Source organism: Python bivittatus, unplaced genomic scaffold (genome assembly GCF_059951505.1).
Source record: "Python bivittatus isolate LINGU-HERP-01145 unplaced genomic scaffold, Pbiv_v1 ctg000700_np1212, whole genome shotgun sequence".
Lineage (NCBI taxonomy): Eukaryota > Metazoa > Chordata > Lepidosauria > Squamata > Pythonidae > Python > Python bivittatus.
The window spans coordinates 73,835,651-73,858,594 of record NW_028277098.1 but is presented as its reverse complement, the minus strand read 5'-3'; the positions used below and the strand labels follow the sequence as shown (position 1 = coordinate 73,858,594).

The window sequence follows — 22,944 nt, the reverse complement described above, 5'->3', positions numbered from 1 at the left end:
TCAAAAGCAGCAGCACATCCAAATATACAAAGGAAAGAAAGAGGTTCTTTTTCTTGGAACATTCAATATACTTAAGAATTTACTTACATTTTCTACCTTTTAAGCAACAGGAAAAAATTAAGTGCATTCTCACGCTACCATCTACATATCAATACAGTGGCACCTCTACTTACGAATTTAATCCGTTCCGTGACTCTGGTCGCAAGTCGAGTTGGTCGCAAGTCGAGGTAAATTTTCCCATAAGGTTCAATGTAAATACGGCTAACCCGCCCTCCAAATTTGGTCGCAAGTCAAGGCACATTTCCCCCATAAGGTTCAATGTAAATACATACAGTTAAACAGTTCTGAAACATATGCATTTTATTTTTAAACCACAAAAACATGAAAAAAAGCACAGAATGAAGAGGGAGAATGGGGTGGGGAGGCAGTTATTGTTTGGAGGGAGAGCCCCTCCAAAAGGACATCGGGGAGATCTCCTTCAGGGGTTTCCTCTCTTCTTTGCCTCTTAGCTGCAGGCTCAGTTCTGGGGAAAAACCTGTCTAAAGTCAGTTGTTTTTTCCTGCGCTGCATAACCCTCCAGAAATGAGAGAACATGTTGTTGTTCATCATGTTCAATGCTCTGGTTGTCACAGTTCTGTTGGGGTGGTGCTTCTCAATGAAATCCTGGCGCTCATTCCATTTCTGCATGATGGATTTTATCGCATCACTGCTCACCTCCTCCCCCTCCTCCTCTTCCTCAGTGGAATGCTCCTCGCCAAGCGCTTTCTGTTGCTCACTCTGGATCTGAGCAAGTTCTTCTGTGGTCAGCTCCTCCTTATGGTCCTCAACAAGCTCCTCTATGTCCGCATCATCCACAACCAGACCCATGCTCTTGCACATGGACACAATCTCCTCCACTACCTCTGCATCAGACCCTTCAAACTCACGTTCAGCGACACATTCTGGCCACAGTTTCCTCCAGGCTGAGTTTAAGGTCCAGCAGGTGACATCTCCCCAGGCTTTGTCAATGAGGCTGATGCAGTGGAGGACATTGAAATGTTTCTTCCAAAACTCTTTCAGAGTCAAGGATGTTTCCTCAGTGACATTGAAGCACCTGGTGAAGAGCGCCTTTGTGTAGAGCTTCTTAAAGTTGCAGATCACTTGCTGGTCCATGGGCTGCAGAAGAGGTGTCGTGTTGGGGGGGAGGAACTTGACCTTTATGAAGTCGTACTCGGCGTCCATGTCATCCACCAAGGCTGGAGGGTGTGCCGGGGCATTGTCCATCAGGAGAAGGCACCTTTCAGGCAGCTGGTTCTCAGACAGGTATTTTTTAACGCTGGGTGCGAACACCTCGTGCAGCCATTCCATGAACAACTGCCTTGTGACCCACGCTCTCGCATTGGCCCTCCACATGACAGGCAGTCTGGCCTTGTTCACATTGTGGTCCCTGAACACATGAGGGGTCTGGGAATGGTACACGAGCAGCGGCTTAATCTTCAGGTTGCCGGTTGTGTTCGCACACAGCAAAAGGGTCAATTTGTCCTTCATGGGCTTGTGCCCTGGCAGTGCCTTTTCCTCCTGCGTGATGTAAGTTCTGTTTGGCATCTTCTTCCAGAAGAGCCCTGTCTTGTCGCAGCTGAACACTTGCTGAGCAACGTATCCTTCCGCCTTCATGAAGTCCTCAAAGTCTTTCTGGTAGGCTTCTGCAGCAGCCTTGTCAGAACTGGAAGCCTCACCATGTCTTGCCACGCTGTGGATGCCACTTCTCTTTCAGAATTTCTCAAACCAGCCTCTGCTGGCTTTAAATTCCTCACTTGCTGCGCTGGTAGAGGGGTTTTCCCACAGTAAATCTCTGTGCAGCTTCCTGGCTTTTTCACAGATGATAGCTTCACTCACGCTATCACCTGCCAGCTGTTTCTCATTCAGCCACACCAACAACAGCTTTTCCACCTCTTCCACCACTTGTGTCCTCTTCCTCGTTAAGACTGTCACTCCTTTTGCCACATCAGCTCCTCTGATGGCATCTTTATTTTTCAGAATAGTCGAGATGGTCGACTTCGCCATCTTGTACTCTGAGGCCAGATCAGTCACACGAATACCATGATCGTGCTTTTCTATAATGTCCTTCTTAAGTTCGATCGTCACTTTTTCCTTCAAAGCCTTATTCTTGCCAAGCCTGCTCTGCATTTTTTTTGGAGCCATGCTGACAAGCACACCAAACACCTTCCAAAACCTTCCAAAACGCCACAAAACACACCACAAGCCTCACCGAACGTCTCCTTGCTACCGCGATCTCGCCCACAGGAAGCCGCGACCGTGTGGCAGCAGGGAAAATGGCCGCGGATCCGGTTCGTAAGTCGAGGCAAGTTCATAAGTAGAGGTAAATTTTTGGTGCCGAAGCTGGTCGTATCTCGAAATTTTCGTATGTAGGGACGTTCGTAAGTAGAGGTACCACTATATATGCTTTTTTGAGATATGAAGGAAGCATTGGATAGTATTTTGATAAATTCTATCATTTATTTTGTTACAATAGCTCTGCTTTCTAAGTATTATTCTTATTCTTATAGTGCAAATAAGGATAACCCAGGTCAGTTGGTGACACCTTAGCTTGGCTGATCTTGAAAAAGTGAAGCACAGTCCCAAAACATTATAGAACAAGGAAATGGCAAATCACTACAGACATGGACATGTAACTACTAGAAGTTAAGTTCATCTTGAGGGAGACTTTATCTTTTTATTCCAGATAAAAGGTCAGGGGAACTGAAGGAGCTGCATATTATGATGAGAACATGGCAGAGCTCACTGCTGAATCAGGAACTTTTTGAGCAGTCTCCTTTAGGCTCAGCAAGCCTACTGTTTCCCTCAGAGAGCTCTGACAATAGAAACTCCAATGAACCCAATGCATTTACTAACTATTTTGCTGGCAGAAACACTGTAAAAAAGGGAATCGTTGGCATTCTTGTTGTTTATAAGATTTACCTCCTACATCAAGCCATGAGAAAGCCTCTATGTCCAGGGTAGTATAAATTCTGTAACACCTGTAGTTCAAGTCAGAGCCCATTATATTCAGCTGATTCATAATCTCTCCTTTGTCAATAAATTCTTAAGGAAGTGCCCCATCTCCCTACCCCCCACAAAATCAATGACCTCAAATTCAAGTAGAAATTATGAAACTAACTGCTGAACTGCAATATACAATGAATGTTCCACACGTCAATTCTTGCAAAAGGTGAACTTTACCAACCTGTTTTTCTTTCTTCTGTATTTTCATTATCATCAATTTTGGGGTATATATTACTTCTGTGAAATATAAAACAAAAACTCATTCCAGAAATTCAAACATACAAGATCAATCTGAGAAGTCTTTTAATATAATGCTCTTTCAGAAGAGCTACTGTTTACTTAAATAAAAATATTACCCAGGAAAGATGAGCCTCTAGAATATAAATAACAGAGTCCCTGTGACACCATAAAAGACTTGCTAGTTTACTGTGAGATAACCTTTCAAAGTATTTATTAGCTTTTACAATATCAGAAGACAATGTTGTTTTTTGCTATGGAAGAAATCCAATTTACGTCCTTCACTGATGGAACAAATTCCATCTGGAGAAAGAGAAGGAACATTTTATGCACTCTTAAAATCTGGTCCATTGGACAGAGCTAAGTGGACACAGAATTCTGCTTTTAAAAAAAAAAAAATCAGAACTACAACTACATCCTAACCACATTTGTTAGGCAATAAGCCCTATTAAATGTAGAAAAACTCACTGCTGAACAGACATAATTAGGAATGCCCTATAAATAAGTTTGTAAACACAAGATGACACTACAGTGTCAGAGATATTGACAAATAGCTCCAGTTTATAAATAAAGGCAATATCTTTTCAGAGGATAAGGTATTCAAATGACTATAATTTATTATTACCATATTGCTTCTAAAACTCAGTGAATACATTGTTACCCATAAGGTTATGCCATGTTTAGTGTTTTTCTATGGAAATGAGATGTAAATAATCTTAAAGGAAAATAAATAAGCATGTACAGTATTCCTACTTTCCTCTACTGCTCCAAAACAGTTTTTGGCAGACTGGTGATCTTCAGGTGTGTTGGAATGCAGATCTGGATTTAGTTGAAAGAGGATTAACTTAAAAGAAAGTGCTGAATATAAAATTCCGACATGGGTTAGCTCCTGCTTACCTCAAGGAGCACTCTCTCCAACCAGAATTTTCCTATCTTGTGTACTTATCCTGGGAGGAGATGCACAGAACTCCTATCTCACAAGAAATTAAGGAAATAGATGCCTAGAGGCAAACCTTCTCAGTGGAAGCTGTGATAATGTGGAACAGCTTATCCCCTGAGGTTTGTTTGGCCCCCACCACTCTGACTTTTCATAAAACTATTAAGATGGTTCTGTTTTGAAGGGTATTTGGTTTGGGATACTAATAGTGGTATTGGGTTGCCTTTCTGTTTTGGTTGGATTTTAATTTTTTTTAGTTAATTAGAATGTTGTTTTTATTAGAGTTGTTTTGTGTGTTGTTATGTATTTTGTTGGTGTAGACCATCTACTGTCTTTGTGACTGCACAATGCACAAATAAATGTAATAAATAAATATAAGTCATTAAAGACAGCCTGATCACAACTACCCAGGTGAATGGAATACAACCAGCAAAAGAATACAGAGTGCATTCTTTTGGGAGCTGGGCCTTGCCCTTACCATTTCTACTGATTGGAAAGAAATTGTGATCTTCGCCTTTGGAGTTTGAGTTAATTTTAATAGTAATTTTAATTAATGTTATGACAGTTAAAAATGTAAGCAGAAGCTAAACATCAACAAGATACAAGATCATGCACAGAGCACACATATACATCAACATTCAGTAAATCAAACAAAATTAATATTGGTTTTGATTAGTTTGTTCAGCTTTAGCTCTTGTGCACTGATGATGATGAACTTTGGGTTGCATGTAAAAATGCAAAAACTTTCCTGTTGCTTTGATTCATTTACTCAGCTTTGATGTGAATGGTCATGTCTTCTAGATATTGAGTTTTCGGAATGCATTTAAGTGCAGAATTTTCTAGTTTGTAGAGCCTGGCATTTGCAGTATAGTGTTTCTGGTTTTGCTGTTGTAACATTAACATTATTCATGCAAATGTTAAGTAGCAGCAAACACCCCTAATACAAGTAAAATACAGGCACTCAGGTCCTATAGAGAAAATAACAATGCATGGCTTTTTCCTAAGTTTGCATGGATCAGACAGGTAGGCTGCCAAAAAATAAGTGTGCTCAAACTGTTGCTTCAGTGTGGTATAATGGTTAAACTATTGGAGTGGAACCTGGGAGACACATGTTCAAGTCCACGTTCAGCCATAGCTCCTCATTGGGTGTCTTTTGGCCCAATCTACCTGACAGGATTCTTGTTGCGGGGAAAAAGGAGCATTTGTACCCTGCCTTGAGCTCCTGAGTACATAAATCAACAAACAAGGAGGAGGAATGATAGTCCATGCTGACTGCTACCACCAAACTGCAGCAAAATTAGTCAAGTGGATAGCTTTTAATTTGAAAAAAATTAGAAAGTATGAAGACAAAAAACAACCAAAGCAACAGCCAGATACTACTTTCCATCCACCCTAGCAACACAAAAAGAAAATGCACTTGCCTTTTCCAGGTGCAATACATTGCCTTTTTTGAGGAGAGGAATGAAGGAACTTGCTCAGTTCAAAAGAAACTGGGAAACAAGAGAATGCGAACACTTCAGAGTCAGAATCTGTCCATTTTTATTTCAGTATCCTGCAAGAGACATATAAAATAGTCTTAGTATTTCTTTCCTATTACAAGAAAAATCATACAAGAGACAGAGTTATCACAGCAGCACTTTTAAACATAAAAACAAAGCAGAGGACATTTACATGAGAAATGACATTCAGATCGGTGACCTTATTCCAAAGACTGAATGTTTCATGACAGGTGACTTGAAAAAGAGCCTAGGCACTGGATAATAGTTTTATTGTAATTCTAACTTTTTTAACCTAACTTGCAAACCAGTGTAGAGAATCCCTAAATATTAGTAAAAACAATTAAACTATTATTTATTTGCAAGTGATTACAGCTTCTGGAAGAACATCACAAATCCTCTAAAATCAGCATTTTGCCTAGACAGAGATACAATGCTTGCTTGCCTTCCTTACTTTTTGCCCTCCAGATATGTGGGACTGAGTTGGGTTGGGTTCTTCCCACGAACACTTAAAATGTGTTTTGTGTCTTCTGCTTTCTTGAATCAAAGTGCTTTACTACTGTAGCAAAAGCCATGCAACAAAGTACATTACAAAGGAAGTTCAGCAGCAAATTAGTGGCATATAGCATGCTGGAATTTTGCCCAGGTCAAATTCTACCATGCATACATAATATGGGATTCATTACTGCCACTCTAATTTGAGAATGGACAACGTAATGGAACTAACATCTCAAGAAAGCTAAAGAAAGGTTCGTTCAGAAAACTTAGGAAGAACATCTCTGGAGCAGGGAAGTTATTTTATCAGCTTCCTGGAATAAAGTTCTCTCTTGAAATCTCACTCTCTCGAGAAAATCAAGCTGAAGCAAGGTTACAATATCCACAGAACAGCATAAGTTCAGAAACACTTGAAGACCAAGAAAGTTAATTTAGCATTATACAGAGGCCTGGCATCTTATTTTAGAGACTCTAATTTGATGGTTCCATTAAGTAAAAAGCAAATCTGGATTAAGAGCCATTGTAAACCACTCAAGTACACCTTACCAGTCTCAAGACTTAACCTGTGCTACTCAAGTACCTTTTACTGCATCAAGCAAATTTGTTTTTTTTTTCACCACTACCAAAGACCTAATGGAGTCAATGAATAAAATAATTTGATTACAAATGAGCTCCAGGGCACCGCTAATTTTTTTAAAAACAATGTATATTCCATATATACAAATGTTTGTAATTGTTTCAAAAGATATATATGCAGAAAACAAAAATAGCATAACCATCAGTTAACTATCAGTGATTTCTGAAACATGTGCAGTGAAGGAGAGAATACAGTAGTTTGCAAACGTATTGACCAAAAAAAAAAATAAAGTCTCCTGTGAGTAAATAAAGTATATTTTTACTCTAAAAAATCTGCATGATTAGTATTCTGGGCTTTTTTCTATTAAATCAGTATCTGTTGGAAATGCGGAACTGTCATGTCTCTGCACGTGCTTGAAAAATTCAAGCATGCCCAAAGTAGAAAATTTAATTGTCATTATATTTCTTCAAAAAAGGCAAGTACAAAATTGTGACACATGTAGAACACAGTGAATGGTTGGGGACAGAGAGCTGCTTTTAATAAAAACATAAGCGCAAAAAAAAAAACCGTGCTCGCCCGAAAAGGGGCGTGAAGCAACGGAAACCCCACCTCCTGCGCTCGCCAGCTGGGCTCTGCTCTAGGAAGGAGGCACTGGCAAACCACTTCCGAAACACCTTGCCTTGAAAACTGCAAAAGGACTCGTCCAAGCAGTCACTGCAGAGTCGGTAACGACTGAGCGCAGATAAAAAATAAAAAATAAATAAAAAATAAAAACAGGCATTCCCACATTTTATTGCCCATGAGGTGAGCCTAACTATCTCCAAGTTCTGCCAAACAACTGGCAGAAACATTTGAGAGAAATTTAAAACTTGGGTTTAGCTTTAAGTATTGCTCCTCTTTTCTATGGTTCAGTGATTTTTTAAAAGAATTAGTGAATATTTATGCAGTTAAATGCTAATGTATCAACTTAATTTTAAAAACACACACACAGGTTTTTAAAGCCTGCAAAACTGCACCAAGAAGGGGCTATGCATTCATGGTGTCCTAAGCACTAACTAATCAGCACTGTGCATAGCTGGTTTCTGCTGCAAACTCACAAAACTGGTTTTCCCTGAACTAATTCTAGGTTTGTAAAAAATGTTCATTTGCAAAGATCGATGTACACCACTTGAATAATGCTTTTATTCAACATTCTGTTCCCAGATGGCCAATCAGATGCCTATAGGAGGCCCACAAGCCAGAGCATTCTTCTGTACATATTCCTAACGACTGTAGTCAGAGACATACTGGACATATATCAGCCATGATGGCTAAATAGCATTACATTTCATTAAACGGTCTAATCCCTTTTTTCCTCCTATAGCCTAGAAGCCAAGCCTAATTATTCATCTCCTTTCTTATGATCATCAGTTTTCTTGCTTTTTTTTTTTTTTTTTGATATGTCTGGTTTCTCTCTATCGTCTTATACTTACACTCACAACTTCATTTTTTGGTGTTGTTATCTTGTGAAAGAATACCAATTCATTGCTGCCCAAAGCCTTTGCTTGGCAAAAGGAGGCCCTGATTTTTATCATACCAATTCAAGATAGGCCTTTCTCGACAAAAGAATCCAGGTGGTAAAATTCCTTTCAAACTAACCAAATTTCTAGTGACTTTCCCTCATATGGTTTTCAGACGTCTCCAATTCTCTATATTCTGTCTCTTGAATTTTTGTTCTAAATATCTGATTAAATATTTATAATATTTTAAATTGTTTGATGTAATTGTTTTAATTTATTGTAATTCTCTGAGCTGAAAAACAGTACAGAAATGCCTTACTATAAACACGTATCAAGGAATCCACCATGTCTCTGCTGTGACAGCACCACCACTGAACATTTACACACCTAGATTTTAGCATGACTAGAAATGTGTACATTGTGCCACAGTATGTAGCAATCCTCACAACAGCTCTCAAAATTCCTATTTCATAACCAGCAGTCAACAAATATGAACTGCCAATGGTCACTTCTCAGATTATAGCTACCATGAAAAAGTAGCTAAAATATATATTTGCAAAGTAATAACCACAATGTGTGAAGACCTTCTTACTATCTATAACTATACTATTCTGTCCTATTCTTGCCTGCAGAACTTTCCAGCATACCAATTTCACATATCTGATCATCTCTATACTTTCACAAATAAACATGTTGGAATTCTTCCTCTGTATTTAAGTATCCAAGTGTTAAAATTTCTCTCTTTAATCTCAAATGAGGCTGCCCAATTTTCAAAATGAGCAAGAGTTTTCTTATGAAAATCAGAAGGTTCTCACACAACAATCACTAAAAGCTCTGATTGCTTACTTACTTGGTTGGAAATGAACAGGTTTTATGCTTCTCTCAAGGATGTTTTTATGTGGACATTTCTTAAAATCTGACTAATCGTTTTATAAAACAAACACCAAACAACAGAATCCTCTTGCAAGCAGTAATGGAGGCAGAAAGCTACCCTCCATATGGACAAAAATAAATATGTGGTAATCATACTGACCAAATAAAACATCATTGAGCCTATCCTAGGTAGTCCTTCTCTATTACTATTGTTGAAAATCATTTGCCTGTTATTCTGTTCCCTTTGATTTATTTTCATTTTCCCAAGCGTGACACATTCCTTGAACAAAGCTGAAACAAAATCAAGTTCCAATTATGCATCTTTCTGTGTGATTTCTCCAGGGAATCTTCAGAGACATAACATATACAGGAGAAAAGTGATTCTGAATCTATAAAATCTGCTTCAGTTTACTTTAGAATAGATACTATTCACACTGGTCCCAAGGCAAAGCAAAGTCAGCAAAGAAGAAATGCAGGACCACAAATGTCCCAATTTTTGGATCATCAGTACTGTAGATTACTTCTGGAGAACTAAAAGCTGTGTTGTCATCCAGTTATAAAAGATTATTTAAATATACAGAAGCCAGAGACTATATTGACTGAAATGGAACCATGAAGATCTTGAGTTAGGATGCTGCCTAGAGATCTGGCATAACCACTGATATCACAGATCCCAAAAAGGATTCATCCTGAAAAGATGAGGAGGAACCAAGGGAGTCCTTGGAAACTGATGGGGCCAGAGCTAGAATCCAACAGGAAATAATTTATTCTAGCTATCAGGATATTTTCAGCCCCAGTTTCTACTAAGGACTCCTTCTAGTAAGTTCCAAATCTACAGGAGTGTTTGCTATTTTAATTTTAGCTACTAGAAGGAAAGGTTAGCAAATCATATCTACTTGCCAAACACAATGACTCCTTGTAACAAGACTGCTAAAAGCTAAAATCTCTTTCCAATTACTGAAAGGAATAGGTGAGTATAACAAGTGGCAGTCAATATGGAACTTCTGGTTTGCCTGTTCTTCTGTTTTTGCCATGTCAGATAATATAAACAATAGTAGAACAAAACTCTTCCCAACAAAACTCTGCAAATATATATTACAGAGGGGCTACCTTCTTCATTGGGCTGGTTCCACTACTGTCCATGTCAGATGCCCAGTAACTGAGTGTCAAATGGCCCAGCAAACAAGTACCTTAGTGTGCTCTGGAATTATTTTTTTACACTTTAAAATATTTTTGCTAGGGACACGTGGGGGAAGAGAAACAAATACAGTGCAGCTGGAAAAGACCCATGTACTGGATCTCTAGCTTCCCAATTCTGCCTGCAGAAACCCAAAGAGATAGTTAGCTTCAAAATAACTCTCTCTCTCCCTCTCCCTCTCTGATTTGGATGAAATGGGAAGATCAGGTTACAGTACCCAGGAACTCACTTTGGGTACAAGAAAATAAAACAGTCTCATTTCTAACCTGGAAATTTTTGTTTTTAACTTTAGGTGACACACTACGGCCACAACAAATGTAGTTATGCATGTCATGCAAACACATCACAGAAGTTAACCATTTTTTAAAATAAAAAACTGCAAGTTTTGATCCTCCTTAATAATCCTCAATTAAATCTTTATTCACCAACCATAATAGTGAATAAAACTGAATACACTCTGAGTACTATGGTGACAAAGTTCACATTTTAAATACATACAGGTAAAAAGATAAATCTACAAAACTAGAGGGCTGAAGAATGAAAGGACATTATAAGCAGAAAACAGTTCAAGCAGGCAATCTGTAACAAGAACATTTGGTTGAATCAAATGAAAAAACAGCAGTATGTCTAAATATGTCTTAGAATTTTGAACAAGCTAAGCATAAAATATTCTCTTCTTGCCTATAGGCAAACCCTTAATTCCCAAGAAAGAAAGAGATACAATTTCCTTGCCTGGTTTCACGAACAAGATATCTTTGGCTGTCACTATGTGGATCCCATTTGTGCACTAAGGCTCATCACAAATATGGCTGTCCCACTGTCACACATCGAAGATGAATTGCCTCAACACTTAGGGGCAGAGCTGACACAGATGTAAAGAACTCATTCATAGATTTTTTTCATTTGGTTTTCATAACAACATTATCTAAAAGAAAGTAATTAGCTCAAAGTCACCAGATTTCATGGCTGAGTGGGGATTAGATCCTGGGTCTACTAAATTCTGATCAGATATTCCAACCACTACACTGTACTGGCTCTCTCCCCTGCATTTTATAAAGCTCTTCAAAAGGATCAAAAATTTGAAATTAAATTCTATTAACAGTAGATTCTTCTTATTAATGATACAATTATCTCATTGCAAATCAATAGAGTAAAAAGGAGGGAGGGAAAGTGGATCCCCATTTCTAAAACTCAATCTGCATTTCAATGATGGTAGTTCAGAAGTCATTACAGCACCAAAGAGAAGCTAATTTAGATGTCTACAATCTTCTCCCAAATTTTACTTTGCCTCATTATCATTTTCCCATCACCACCTCTGCTTTTTTTTTTTTTTACACTTTGCTGATGAAGAGATCTGAAGATTTTAAAGCCTGTACAATTATTGTGGACTTGAAGTTGGCCTAATGAAATATTGTTCTAATATAGATTCTAAATCTTTTCTTATAAGCAACAGTGCTCTTTGTTCTCTCTTTCTATTATTATTCTGAGTCAAATGATTTCTAAAACTATACTACTGCTGTCCCTAGTTTACCAAGTGCTATCAATGTGCACAATGCAAAACAGCACCAAGATATCAGGAGCAGCTTTTTACATGCCACAAATTCTGTTGCTCAGTACTGTAACAACCAACCAAGTTACTGATGCCCTGCTGCCTCATCCTCCAACTTCCTCTATACATAAAGCAAGTCTGTACATGAGAGAGACAAAGATAGAGAAACAGAAAGAGGAAACATATATATGAAAGAATAAGATGATGGATTTTTTCCTCAAATACCTAGTCATTTACAGGTAGTCCTCACTTAATGACCACAATTGGGACCAGAGTTTCCATCGCTAAGCGATGCAGTCATAAAACAAGACTGCATCACTTAGCAACCACAATTCTGGCATTCCTGGTTGCTGTCATTAACTGAGAATCGTGGGTTGGTAAGCGAGTACCCACCCCAATCCAAGCCACTCCAGGCTTGGTCCCTCCCAGCCCCAAGTCTCAGTAAGATAAGGGACTGCCTCCAACTCCCCCCACCCAGCTCTCCCCCCATTTCTGCCCTTCTGGCCACCCTGCACCCTGCCTTGCAAGGTAGCAAGCAGCCTCAGAACCACGCGGCTCTGGGGTTCCTTGCCACACCCCAGGAAGCCGCAGCTGCCACAGCCACCCCAGCCACAGTGACCCTCACCACCCTGCACTCCAAGCCCCTTGCCATTCTGCACTCCGCCACCTCAGCTGACCTTTGCCGTCTTCTTACTCCAAAAATCCCCTTTGCAAAAAACTCCTGGGCAGGGCTGGGCTGGGCTTCTGCTTCGTGCTACAGAGGAAAAAAACTCAGTCCGGCCCTGCCGGAGAGCTAAGCCTGGCCCAGTCTACCCAACAGCTGAAGATGGGACCAGTCTACCTGCCTTCCCGAGGAGGAGGACTGGTCTACCTGTGGAAAATGGAAGGGAGTGGGTCAAAGGGGGCCGTGAGGGCCCAGTGTACCCGCCTATCACAGCCAGACAACCAAAGTTCCCAGGAGTGGGCCAGTCTACTTGCAGGGGAAGACAAAAGAGGAGAGGGAGGGAAGAAGGGCTTTTTTTTTTATTTTGGCAGTGCAAAGCAAAAGCCCAGCCCAGCCCAAGAGCTTTTTGTAAAGGGGTGTTTTGGCACACTGCTGCTCAGGTGTTTTTTTTTGTTTTTTTTTACAGCGTGAAGCAAAAACTCAGCACAACCCCACCCAGGAGTTTTTTGCAAAGGGGCTTTTTGGGGCAAGAAGACGGTGAAGGTCAGCTTGGGCAGTGGAGCACAGGGTGGCAGGGGGCCAAGAGGGCATAGAAGGGTGGGGAGATAGGCGGGTGGGGGGAGCTGAAGCGCCCCTGCAGTCATAAGTGCAGGCATGCAGCCAAAAACCTGAATTTTGATCACATGACCATGAGGGCGATACAACGGCCGTAACTTCAGGCACTGGTCATAAATCACTTTTTTCAGTGCGTTTGTAACTTTGAATGGTCACTGAACAAATGGTCATTATGCGAGGACTACCTGTATTTTAAATTTGGAAATCGATAGATATAAGAGAAGATGGGTACCACTATAGGCATGTTTACATAGTAAAATTTAAGTTAAAGAAATAGATTAATTAATGGAAATAATATTTATTTCAAGACTCTCATACTTCTTTATATTTGGTCCCATCTCCTTTCTAGTAGTGGTCCTGATATGGTATACAAAGACTGAAGCATTCTATACTTTTTATAAAAATATATAAAGTAAAAATAAGGCAGGTTCCTCTGCAGAAAAGTTTATTTTCTAAAACTGGATACAGCTGAGATACAACTGGATAGGAAAAAGAAGAGGAAATAATATGTACTTTTTCCAGATACATACATTTTGTTTTGGTACAGCAAGCTTTTGCATTTCTTGGAAATGGATAATATAGATGACGCAATCCAAATATGGAAATAATAGGCAAACAGCAATAAAAAATAGAAACAACTCCACAGCCAGTAATGAATTAATTGACACCTTCCAGGAAACCTCCAATCACCAACCAACCCCCATGAGTTCAAATCTTACACAGACTACAAAAGCAATCCCCACTTCTGAACCACTGCACTGAAAAAGTCTTGCTGGGATGTAGGGCATAACGTCTGATCAGTATCTTAGTACTGATTTCCAAAGCCCAGAGAATTTGCCTACTATGTATATACAGCAATTTTTCCCAATCTGAAGATAGGTTTGTAGGTTCATTTCAGGAGGTGAGGGCAGGTTTGAGCAAACACATACAACTGAGGTTTAAGCTTCTTTTTATTAATGATAGGTATTTAGATTCTCCTCTATATTTTTTCTAAAGTAAACACGCCACAGATTTAGCAGTTGGATTAGGTGTTTCCTATGTTTACATCATGTCACCCCTGCTCTTCTCAGTCAGCCCTAGCCAGTCATTTGCACATACAGCTGGGCTGTTGCACTCCAGTTTTGTACTGCAGCACTCTGACTTGCTGGCACTGGGTCCTGCTGCCAGGTGCAACACTGAAAGTCCCCTTTCTGCCAGCTGCTGTGAGCTGGATTGTTGTTTCTGGTCTGATGGTACTGTTTAATAGATGGGACCCATAGCACACTTCTGCCAGATTTGATGGCATAGGAAGACAGAATTAGGGAGAGACAATCCCTCATATAATTGATTTGAGACATTGTACTTCATTTAGAGTCAATTAATTGGAAAGTCTATAAGCCCAATAAATAAATAAACAAACTCAAACTTTCATTTACATATTTAGATATATTACTCATCTCCAAACCATATGAACAAGCTTACAAATGTTAAACCAAAACAATTTAATTTTATACTTCCACCATAATGAAGTCAACAGACAACCCTTTTAAAAGATTCTCTGAGGTGTCCAATAAACATAAAAAAAATTGTTGAACTAACCTCATTTTAAGATAGTTAGAATCTTTTAACCCAGTTAGCCATTGATTATTAAAGGAATATTCCATTTCTTTATTTCAAAATTCTTGCAAATAATTAATATCCACCATAACAATTTGTCTCTTTAAGAAATGGTATTGATAGATTATGTCCCACCAAGTAGTTGTCAACTCTTAGCAATCACACAGATTTTCTCCATGAGAAAATGCTATAGATTCAGGAATCCTATAGAAACGCTATAGATTCAGGAATGTCCCAAACATATTTCAAAGCTGTTAGTAATTTCAATGCTGCAGAAGTATCTAGACCAAATTTGAAATGAAAAGAGGTTTTAATTAAGTATACTCCTATTCCACAGTTTTAGACAATCCAAATTCCTCTTGCAATAACCCAAATGGTTTAAAACTTTGACTGCAGTAAGTTGTTCTAAAGAATGAATATCCTTGATGAATTTCAAAAGAAAGATTTATGCAATTTTCAAATTTAGATTATCCCAGTATAAATTTATCATGTGAATAAGTGTCAAAATTATACTTCAATCCCATATTTTCCAAATATGTCTTACAGCTTTTAATTATGGAAATACAATTGAATTTTGACTAAAAACAAACAAGTCCCTCCCAAGATATCAGAAGAGTCACATAATAATTTTCTAGCTATGCCCGTGTTGTTTTAGGTCTTGAACATTTGGAAATAGAGGTCAAAATGTATGCCAGATTATAAATCAAAACCACAATCACATGATAGCCATAATTTGGATAAAGAAAATCTAGGAATGTACCCTTTCCATAAAAATTTTATTAACTATTTATCAAACTGCTTGAAATAATTTAAGCATATTAACATGGGAATCCCTTTAAGTACATGCATTAGTCTTAAAGTCACATTCCATAAACTTAATCTAGCCTGTGTGGTTGGTTTATGTTAAGATCATGTGAATCCAGAACACTGGGTCAAACACTATGATTCAGTTAACCAAGGCAAGTATATTGTGAGAATACAGCCAGTGAAAGATAACAGAAACAGAAGGCCAAATAACAAGCAGATAATGAGATTATCAGACATTCTAACATATGTGTCCTTGAAAAATAGGAGTGCTAATTCAAGCAATTCTAGCTAATGGGTACACAAACATTCATGACAGCCAAGAAAATACTTTATTCTCTATCTCTAGCATTTCATTAGGCAAAAATGCAGGTGGAAGAAGTGATATGCAGTGAAGGGGAACTTGAAAAATAACTACTCCTAAGAGGCAATAGGGAAAGAAATTTAAAAACACAAACTACCTTTGCACATTAAAAAAAAGCTGGAGAAAATATAAGTTTATCCTTCCAAAATATAAATTCATCCTTCCAAAACAGGGCAAATTAGTGGCATCTTAGCTAGTGTTTTGGACTGAAAAGCAAACTTAGATTTTCAGTGATTTGGTCGCATTTTACGCTAAGCCATGGTTTGCTTTGGAATAAATTGGTACATTACTTGCATTCTACTAAAATAAGTAAAGTGTTACTTGGATACTTCCTTATAGTAAAGGAGGGCAGAAAACTAAGAAAACTTGCAGTAGGGTAAGAAAGCAGTTGACTCTTAAAAGTTAAAAGAGATGATAGAAAAGGAGACCATTAGTTTATGAGGAGGTGAGAGGAGAAGGATATTGGCTTCTTAGAAAAAGCTGTCATTCTGTAAATATAGCTGAATTTGATTGATCTGGTAGCTGAAATCAAACAACTTATGTCTATATTATCTCTTCATATATTATTCTTAAATAAAAATTTAATTGTTTATGACAACTGGTCCTCTGAATAAACAAGTCATAATATAATGATCACCAGGCCACAAGTCTTTACCAAAGTTCCTATGCAATTAAGAAACAAACGCATAAGAGAGAAAATAACATATTACTAGAAAAATTCTAAATTTATCATATTGAGATGGTGGAGTGAGCTTGTTATTTATTCTCAAAATAAATTCAGAAGTAATTATGCCACCTGACCAAAGAAAAACAATTTTAACACCTGCTTAAAGCATGGTTTGTTGAATAACTGTAACTGGATTGACCAGCACACTGCACTAAACATACAAAGTATGGTTTGCAAATCACAATGGCTGGATATACACATCATGGTAAGCAAAAACTAAGGAAACTATAGTATAACCTATCACAGTGTAGGAACAACATTTCTGACCTATCAAAAACAGTTACTATCAATATGTCCAGTTATCTGAAATTAATTCATTAGAACTGAACAAAACCTGCTAGCTATCAATATGAAATAAGTAGACAACTCAGAGTTTATGAGATATTGTTCTGAGGATAAAGTAATATATTTTTCCAGGCTCCAAAATGTCCAGAAATTTTACATCTTTAGTCTATACCAACTGGCACTAATATCAAAGAAATTTTGATGATGAACAACTACACATGCAAAAGTATAAAAAAAATTAAATCTCCTTCCAGATGAGCTTAACTCTTATCAGACAACTATCACCCTGTCTCCAACCTTCTTCTTTTAGGGAAGGTTGTTGAGGGTGTGGTGAGGAGTGTTCTGTAGAGGAAGCAGATTATATGGGTCCCTTTCAGTCAGGATTAAGGGCAATAAATACGATGGAAACCACACTGCTTGTTGATTGATGACCTTTATTGGAACCTCAATGGGGGAAGGGCAGTCCTTCTGGTCCTACCAGATCTCTCAGTAGCCTTCAATACCATAACGATGGTATCCTTTCAGACCGTATGCAAGGTACTGTGTCCAGTGATTCCACTCCTTCCTCAGTGAACATTTCCAGTCAGTGGCTGTAGAGGAGGAGAAACTGACCCAGTGCAACAGAACTTGGTTTTCTCCCTCCTACTTTTTACATCTACATGAAGCCACTCAGAGGAGTCATCCATCAGTTCAGAGTGTAGTAACATCCATATGTTGATGATTCCCAGTTGTACATTGTCACCCGGATCACAGTAGTGACGCAGCCAAAGTCTTGTCCTGGTGTCTGGAGGCTGTTAGGATCTAGATAGGAAGAAACAGGTTGAAGTTGAAACTGAGCAAGATGGAGTTGCTGTTTGTTCATGGAAGTTCTCTGCCATCTCCAGTATTGTCTCTTGAAGGAAAGGCACCATTTCTGAGAACTGCTCTGCAACTAGGGAACACTCACAGCTATTGTTGGGTGGGCAGATGGCTGTGGCCAGGAAGGCCTTTGCCCAGTTTCAGATGCTGCAAAACCTGGACTGCAAGGGCCCTGCAAGAGAAACTCCTGCTCTGATTAACACTAGGCTGGATTACTACAATGTACTCTACTTATGGCTGTCTTTAAAGACCACTTGAACCTGCAGCTGATACAAAATACAGTGGCCCACCTGCTAACCAAGAGCTCATTTCAGCTGGGTTGTGTTTTTTGCATTGGTTGCCAATAGATTTCTGGGAGCAATTTAAAGTGCTGGTTTTACTCTATAAAGCCCTATATGGTTTTGCATTGCAGTATCTCCAAAACTGCTTCTCTCAATGTCTGATATGAAAATTCTAAGAAAAATAGTTGGCGATTCCATGAAGTCAGGGGGACTGAAACCAGAAGCCCCCATGTTACTGAACACCCTTTCCCTGGAAGTCAAATTTACCTAACACCCAGAAACAAGTTAAGATGGAGCTCTTCTAGAGGGCGTTTTAATGCCATCATATGACACTTTTAGATACTGCTCCAGTTTTAGACTTAATGGTGATTGTTTTTGTTTGTACAATAGATAACTTATTTGTACTATAATTGTACCTTTAATATTTTATATTCTTTTTTGTGTACCAACAAGTCTTATAATTGCAGTGGTAAAGAAAGCTAATAAACTACTTCCTGGTGACTTTATGGATATTTCCATTAGGGGATGTTTTGTTAACTTCCCAAACTAACCTTCAGCGCTGAGATTCCCAGGTGGCTTATGTAGAGCAGTACAGAGATGGCCTTGAAGATGGAATTCAACAATTATTGTGTAAACATCAACTTAGCTCAGACAGACTGGAAGGGTTGAGGAAAACAATCAAGACTATACCTGCTTGATTTTCTTTAGTATAAGAAGGGAGAGAGATAATCTCTGTCAGGCTTTCCAGATTCTGTTATTATACCCTATAACAATAAAGTAGAATTCCAATTGTTCTTGTCCAAGGACAAACAGTTTCTCACCTAAGTAATAAACAGACCTGGTCCTGGTTAACTTCTGAGCTCAGACAAGGTAGGTCAGGTACAAATATATTTTAAAGAAAAACAGCCTTCTTCCTTCTGATACTGATCTTTTTAACTCTCCAAATAATATTGTACTAATCCTTACCTTTCACTGAGACACTAAGCATTTTTACATTTCTGGTTTATTAGCTTTTGGAAGCTATAATTCAGTACAATTACTTTTGCTTTGATTTATGTACAATTTGATTTTTTTCCTAAGTAAAGAAAAGGCTTTTTCAGTGCAATATTTCTAGCAATTTGGTTCAAAATGCTCTTGATGTCACAGTATCAAAAACCTTCTAATTTAATTGCACATTTCCAATGTTTTCAATTAGCACAACTGTACTCTGAGAATCGCAGCATTAAAAGTTTCCGCCTATTGAATGCCTGATTTTTAAAAAACAAACCTCATGGATAGTGATTTTAAAAATGCTCTAAAGGTATTTTTAGACAGAAAGTAAATCTATTTTTATTCTCTCAATTTTGAATCACAATTTCATTGGATGAAAATTAAAACTGTATATTGCTTTGCCAAGATAAGTAAACAGACTTTTACAGGCTCACTATTGTGTTCCTACCCCCACCCCCAACAAAAACATGTACCACTAAGACCACACCACATCAACTCTCTCAAATGCATGCCAGGCAGTGATGGCATTATAGCAGAAGGTACATACTGGATGTAAAGCCATAATGTGGTTTGTTTTGGCAAGCCATGCTTGACAGCAATAATTCAGCTTTAAACTATGGTTTTCACTTAGTTTATTGATGACAATCATAGTTTAGAACATCTTCACCATCCAGTTAGCATTATTTCAAAGCTTTGACTTTCTTAGAATGTGACAGTATCATTCCTGACTGACAAAACTAACTGAATATACACTATGGTTATGCTCCAACTTAGTGTGAAGCCATAATCCATATAACAGTGAGACAATTTTGGGTGGTTTTTAACATGTGACAGGACCAATTGCTTTAATGCACCTTGTCTGTGATTGAGAACCATCCTCCAATATATAGTATGGAAGCTGAGCTGGATAGAAAAGATGGCAATACAAAAATAGTATAAATATTAATTGAATAGCATTTTTGCACTTTCTCATGGAACACCTTATTGGGGAGGGGGGGAAGAGTGGATTCAAAGATTTACATGTCCACTTTCAAGTGACTCTTGCAATCAGTTGTTCCCACCAGTCTTTTGGACAGGTGGAAGACTACAGCCCCAACCCAATGACAAAAATCACAATTGAGCCCTACTCAGGCTCTCTCTTTTAATGTTTCTCTGACAATGTTCACTTTGGTGAATGGCCATCCTCCCCCAGTTAATTTCTCTGTCAAACTTTCCTTTTTTTTCCTTACTTCTCCTTCCTTTCCCTCCTTTTCTTTACAGAAGTATTTTTTTTTCATTTGTTTAAAGATAGTAATTTTTCTTTATTTTTTAGTCTTACCCCTCATTTAGTTACAACTGCTGCATGTTATTGATTGATTTGCTTCTTTAATTATGTAAAATTGTAAATAATATAATTCTGTACTTCTGTCTTCTTTTGGCTTTCTTTTGGACTTCTAAACAGTATTTACCCCTCCATCCCATTTTGGACCCACTGATAAGAATGTTTATGTACATGTGAGTATTGAAGTATTAGGCAATACTCATGGAAAAATCAAACATGTAGAGGACATGGGCAAATTCATCAAAATTTACTGTGAGTTTTGGGTACATTGCAGAAATAGTCTAACCAAGTGACTATTTTAAAACCATAGATTTCTATGAAATTTAGCACACTGATCCCCTCATGTTAGCATAGCTTTCCTACAAGTTTCATTCTGTTCCGGTGAAAACCAACAACATTACTGGTGCTTTAATAAATCAGATTTTAAAGGACTGCAATTCAAAATTTGGTATGTTATACACCTTTTCTATAAATTTCACAACATTCTGTTGTAAAAAGGTACTCTTAGGCACTTATTTTTTCCCCATAAAAAAGACAGATGAAAGGAGAGCAACACTCCATTTTTTCCACTTTACACTCCAGAACTGCAAGTGAATCAGAGCTTGCTCTCCCTCAAACCAATAGGGTGGCTGGCTCTTTTTAAAGCGAAGAATCTGGCTATGAAGGACGATTCTTGCATATAATAATAGACTAAGATTGCAGGATATACACTGGCTGCAACTTTCTTCCTGGGAAACCAATCAGGCTACGACTAGCCAGTTACAGAGGTGACCTCAGGTTTCTACCCTATTCTGTTATAACTCAGTTTGTACATACCACTAAGTCATAATGTTACTATCTGTCCGTTTGTCTGTCTAAAACATTTATATAGCTGCCCATCTTGAACCAACTTTCCCATGCAGCCCACAAGTTCATCTCATACCAATTTTACCCTATCCCAGTGCTTGGGGGGAAAGCAAGGTCTTAAGTGCTTTTGGGAAGGTTAAAAGGGTAGGGGCCTGCCAGACCTCAGGGGGAAGGATCTTCTATAGGGCAAGGGCTAAGATAGCAACATTTAAGGAAAGGGACCAGGAGCATCTCTTCATCCACTTCATCTCCCTCAACTCTTCCATAAACTACAGAGAGTGCCAGGATTCTCGAAAGGAGAGAAGCTGCATGGGTATAGTCTGTTCCAAGGTCTTTGCCACCTTCTTGTTCCAGGCAACAACCAAGGCCTCAGATGGACCGTGCAGCAAACCATCAGGAACAATCCCCAGCACCCTCTGAAACCTATTCAGATCCATCAGTTGCCGGGAGTGGACTACTCAAATGGGTCTTGCCTCCCTGTGGTGGAGGGTCACGCCAGAAAATCCCATGGTTATCAGAATATAAAGAAGGCCAAACTAATGACAATAAGCCTTAGAACTTACAATGGAGATTCTGAAGTGGTAGGTAACTTCTGCCTTTTAGGATCCTATCAATAGTAAAGGAAATTTATAGTGCTGGGCAAGGTAGAAGGAAAGGAAAGAGAAGGATGACCAGCAGCAAGGTAGATGGACCATTGTGTGTGTTACAGCACAATGGGTGCACTGTTGGGAGACCTGAAGGACCAGGCTGGGGACAGATAATCCTGGATAAAATCTCTCTGTGGTTGTTAAGAGTCAACACCAACTTGATGATACATCATCATCATTATTATATGAAGCCACCAATTATACCTGACATTGTGTGAACCAAGCCCTTACAATCCTGGGTTAGTGTTATGCATGAATACAGTCAGTATTTTTATCTTCATTTACTTACAGAGTTTTTCTAGAACTTTAGAGCATCTTGTGAATAAAGTAGTATTACAAAGTGCTTGGACAAACACAATGTACTAAGATGGTAGTTTGTTTAAATCAACAACAGCTAACTCAATTTGCATAACACAAACCATAAACCATGATTTGCCAAGTACAATGGCTAGATTTACATAACATGATAAACCAAAAAAATCCAACAACAAAATTCTGGATTAACATGTTCTGCATATCCAGGATGAATATCATTTCTATTTCTCTTGGAAACAAGGTAAGCTTTGCTTCATGCCTACATCTTTTCTACCTTTTAATTTGTTCATTACATGCTTTCTCCACCAATATTTCTTACTTTTTCTGCCATATTGTTGTCCTACTTTCAAAACAAATCAAGTCATCTTAAAATCTCTCTAATCACTGTATGGTTCATTAAGTGGCCATTCACTTTGTATGATACCTTATGTACTACTGCAGAAAGCTATAGTGGCTAACAACTGAGACTGATTCTAGAGTTAAGGCTTTTCAAAATGCATTCAATTACATATCTGATAAAAATAATAACAGAAGGATTCACGCAAGCAAACTAAATGGAATAACACAAGTAACATAAAAGACAATTCAATATATTTATGCAAAAGTTCCAAGTGCTTGCTTCCAATATCACAGCTCCTGTCTTTGGATACTTAAGAGTATTTCAATGAATGCCAAAGACGTTAGCAGTAAAACAAGTGTTCCATTTTTTTTATCTAACCACCTAAACC

At 38.3% G+C, this 22,944-nt stretch overlaps 1 protein-coding gene across 7 annotated transcripts in view; it reads right to left on the bottom strand.

Moving 5' to 3' along the window:
* The window catches only part of CHD6 (chromodomain helicase DNA binding protein 6), a 146,506-nt gene that overhangs the window by 97,656 nt on the left and 25,906 nt on the right, over window positions 1–22,944 (bottom strand). For 6 of the 7 annotated variants that reach the window (XM_088154339.1, XM_025166561.2, XM_025166647.2 and 3 more), the window contains exons 2-4: window positions 17,437–17,759; window positions 5,638–5,768; window positions 3,224–3,279 (exon numbers count right to left, since the gene is read on the bottom strand). In XM_088154339.1, the coding sequence (XP_088010465.1) occupies window positions 3,224–3,256 (33 nt within the window). In that variant the 5' untranslated portion in view covers window positions 3,257–3,279; window positions 5,638–5,768; window positions 17,437–17,759. The remainder of the gene's footprint in view (window positions 1–3,223; window positions 3,280–5,637; window positions 5,769–17,436; window positions 17,760–22,944) is intronic. The other variant, XM_088154340.1, reaches the window with a different exon arrangement.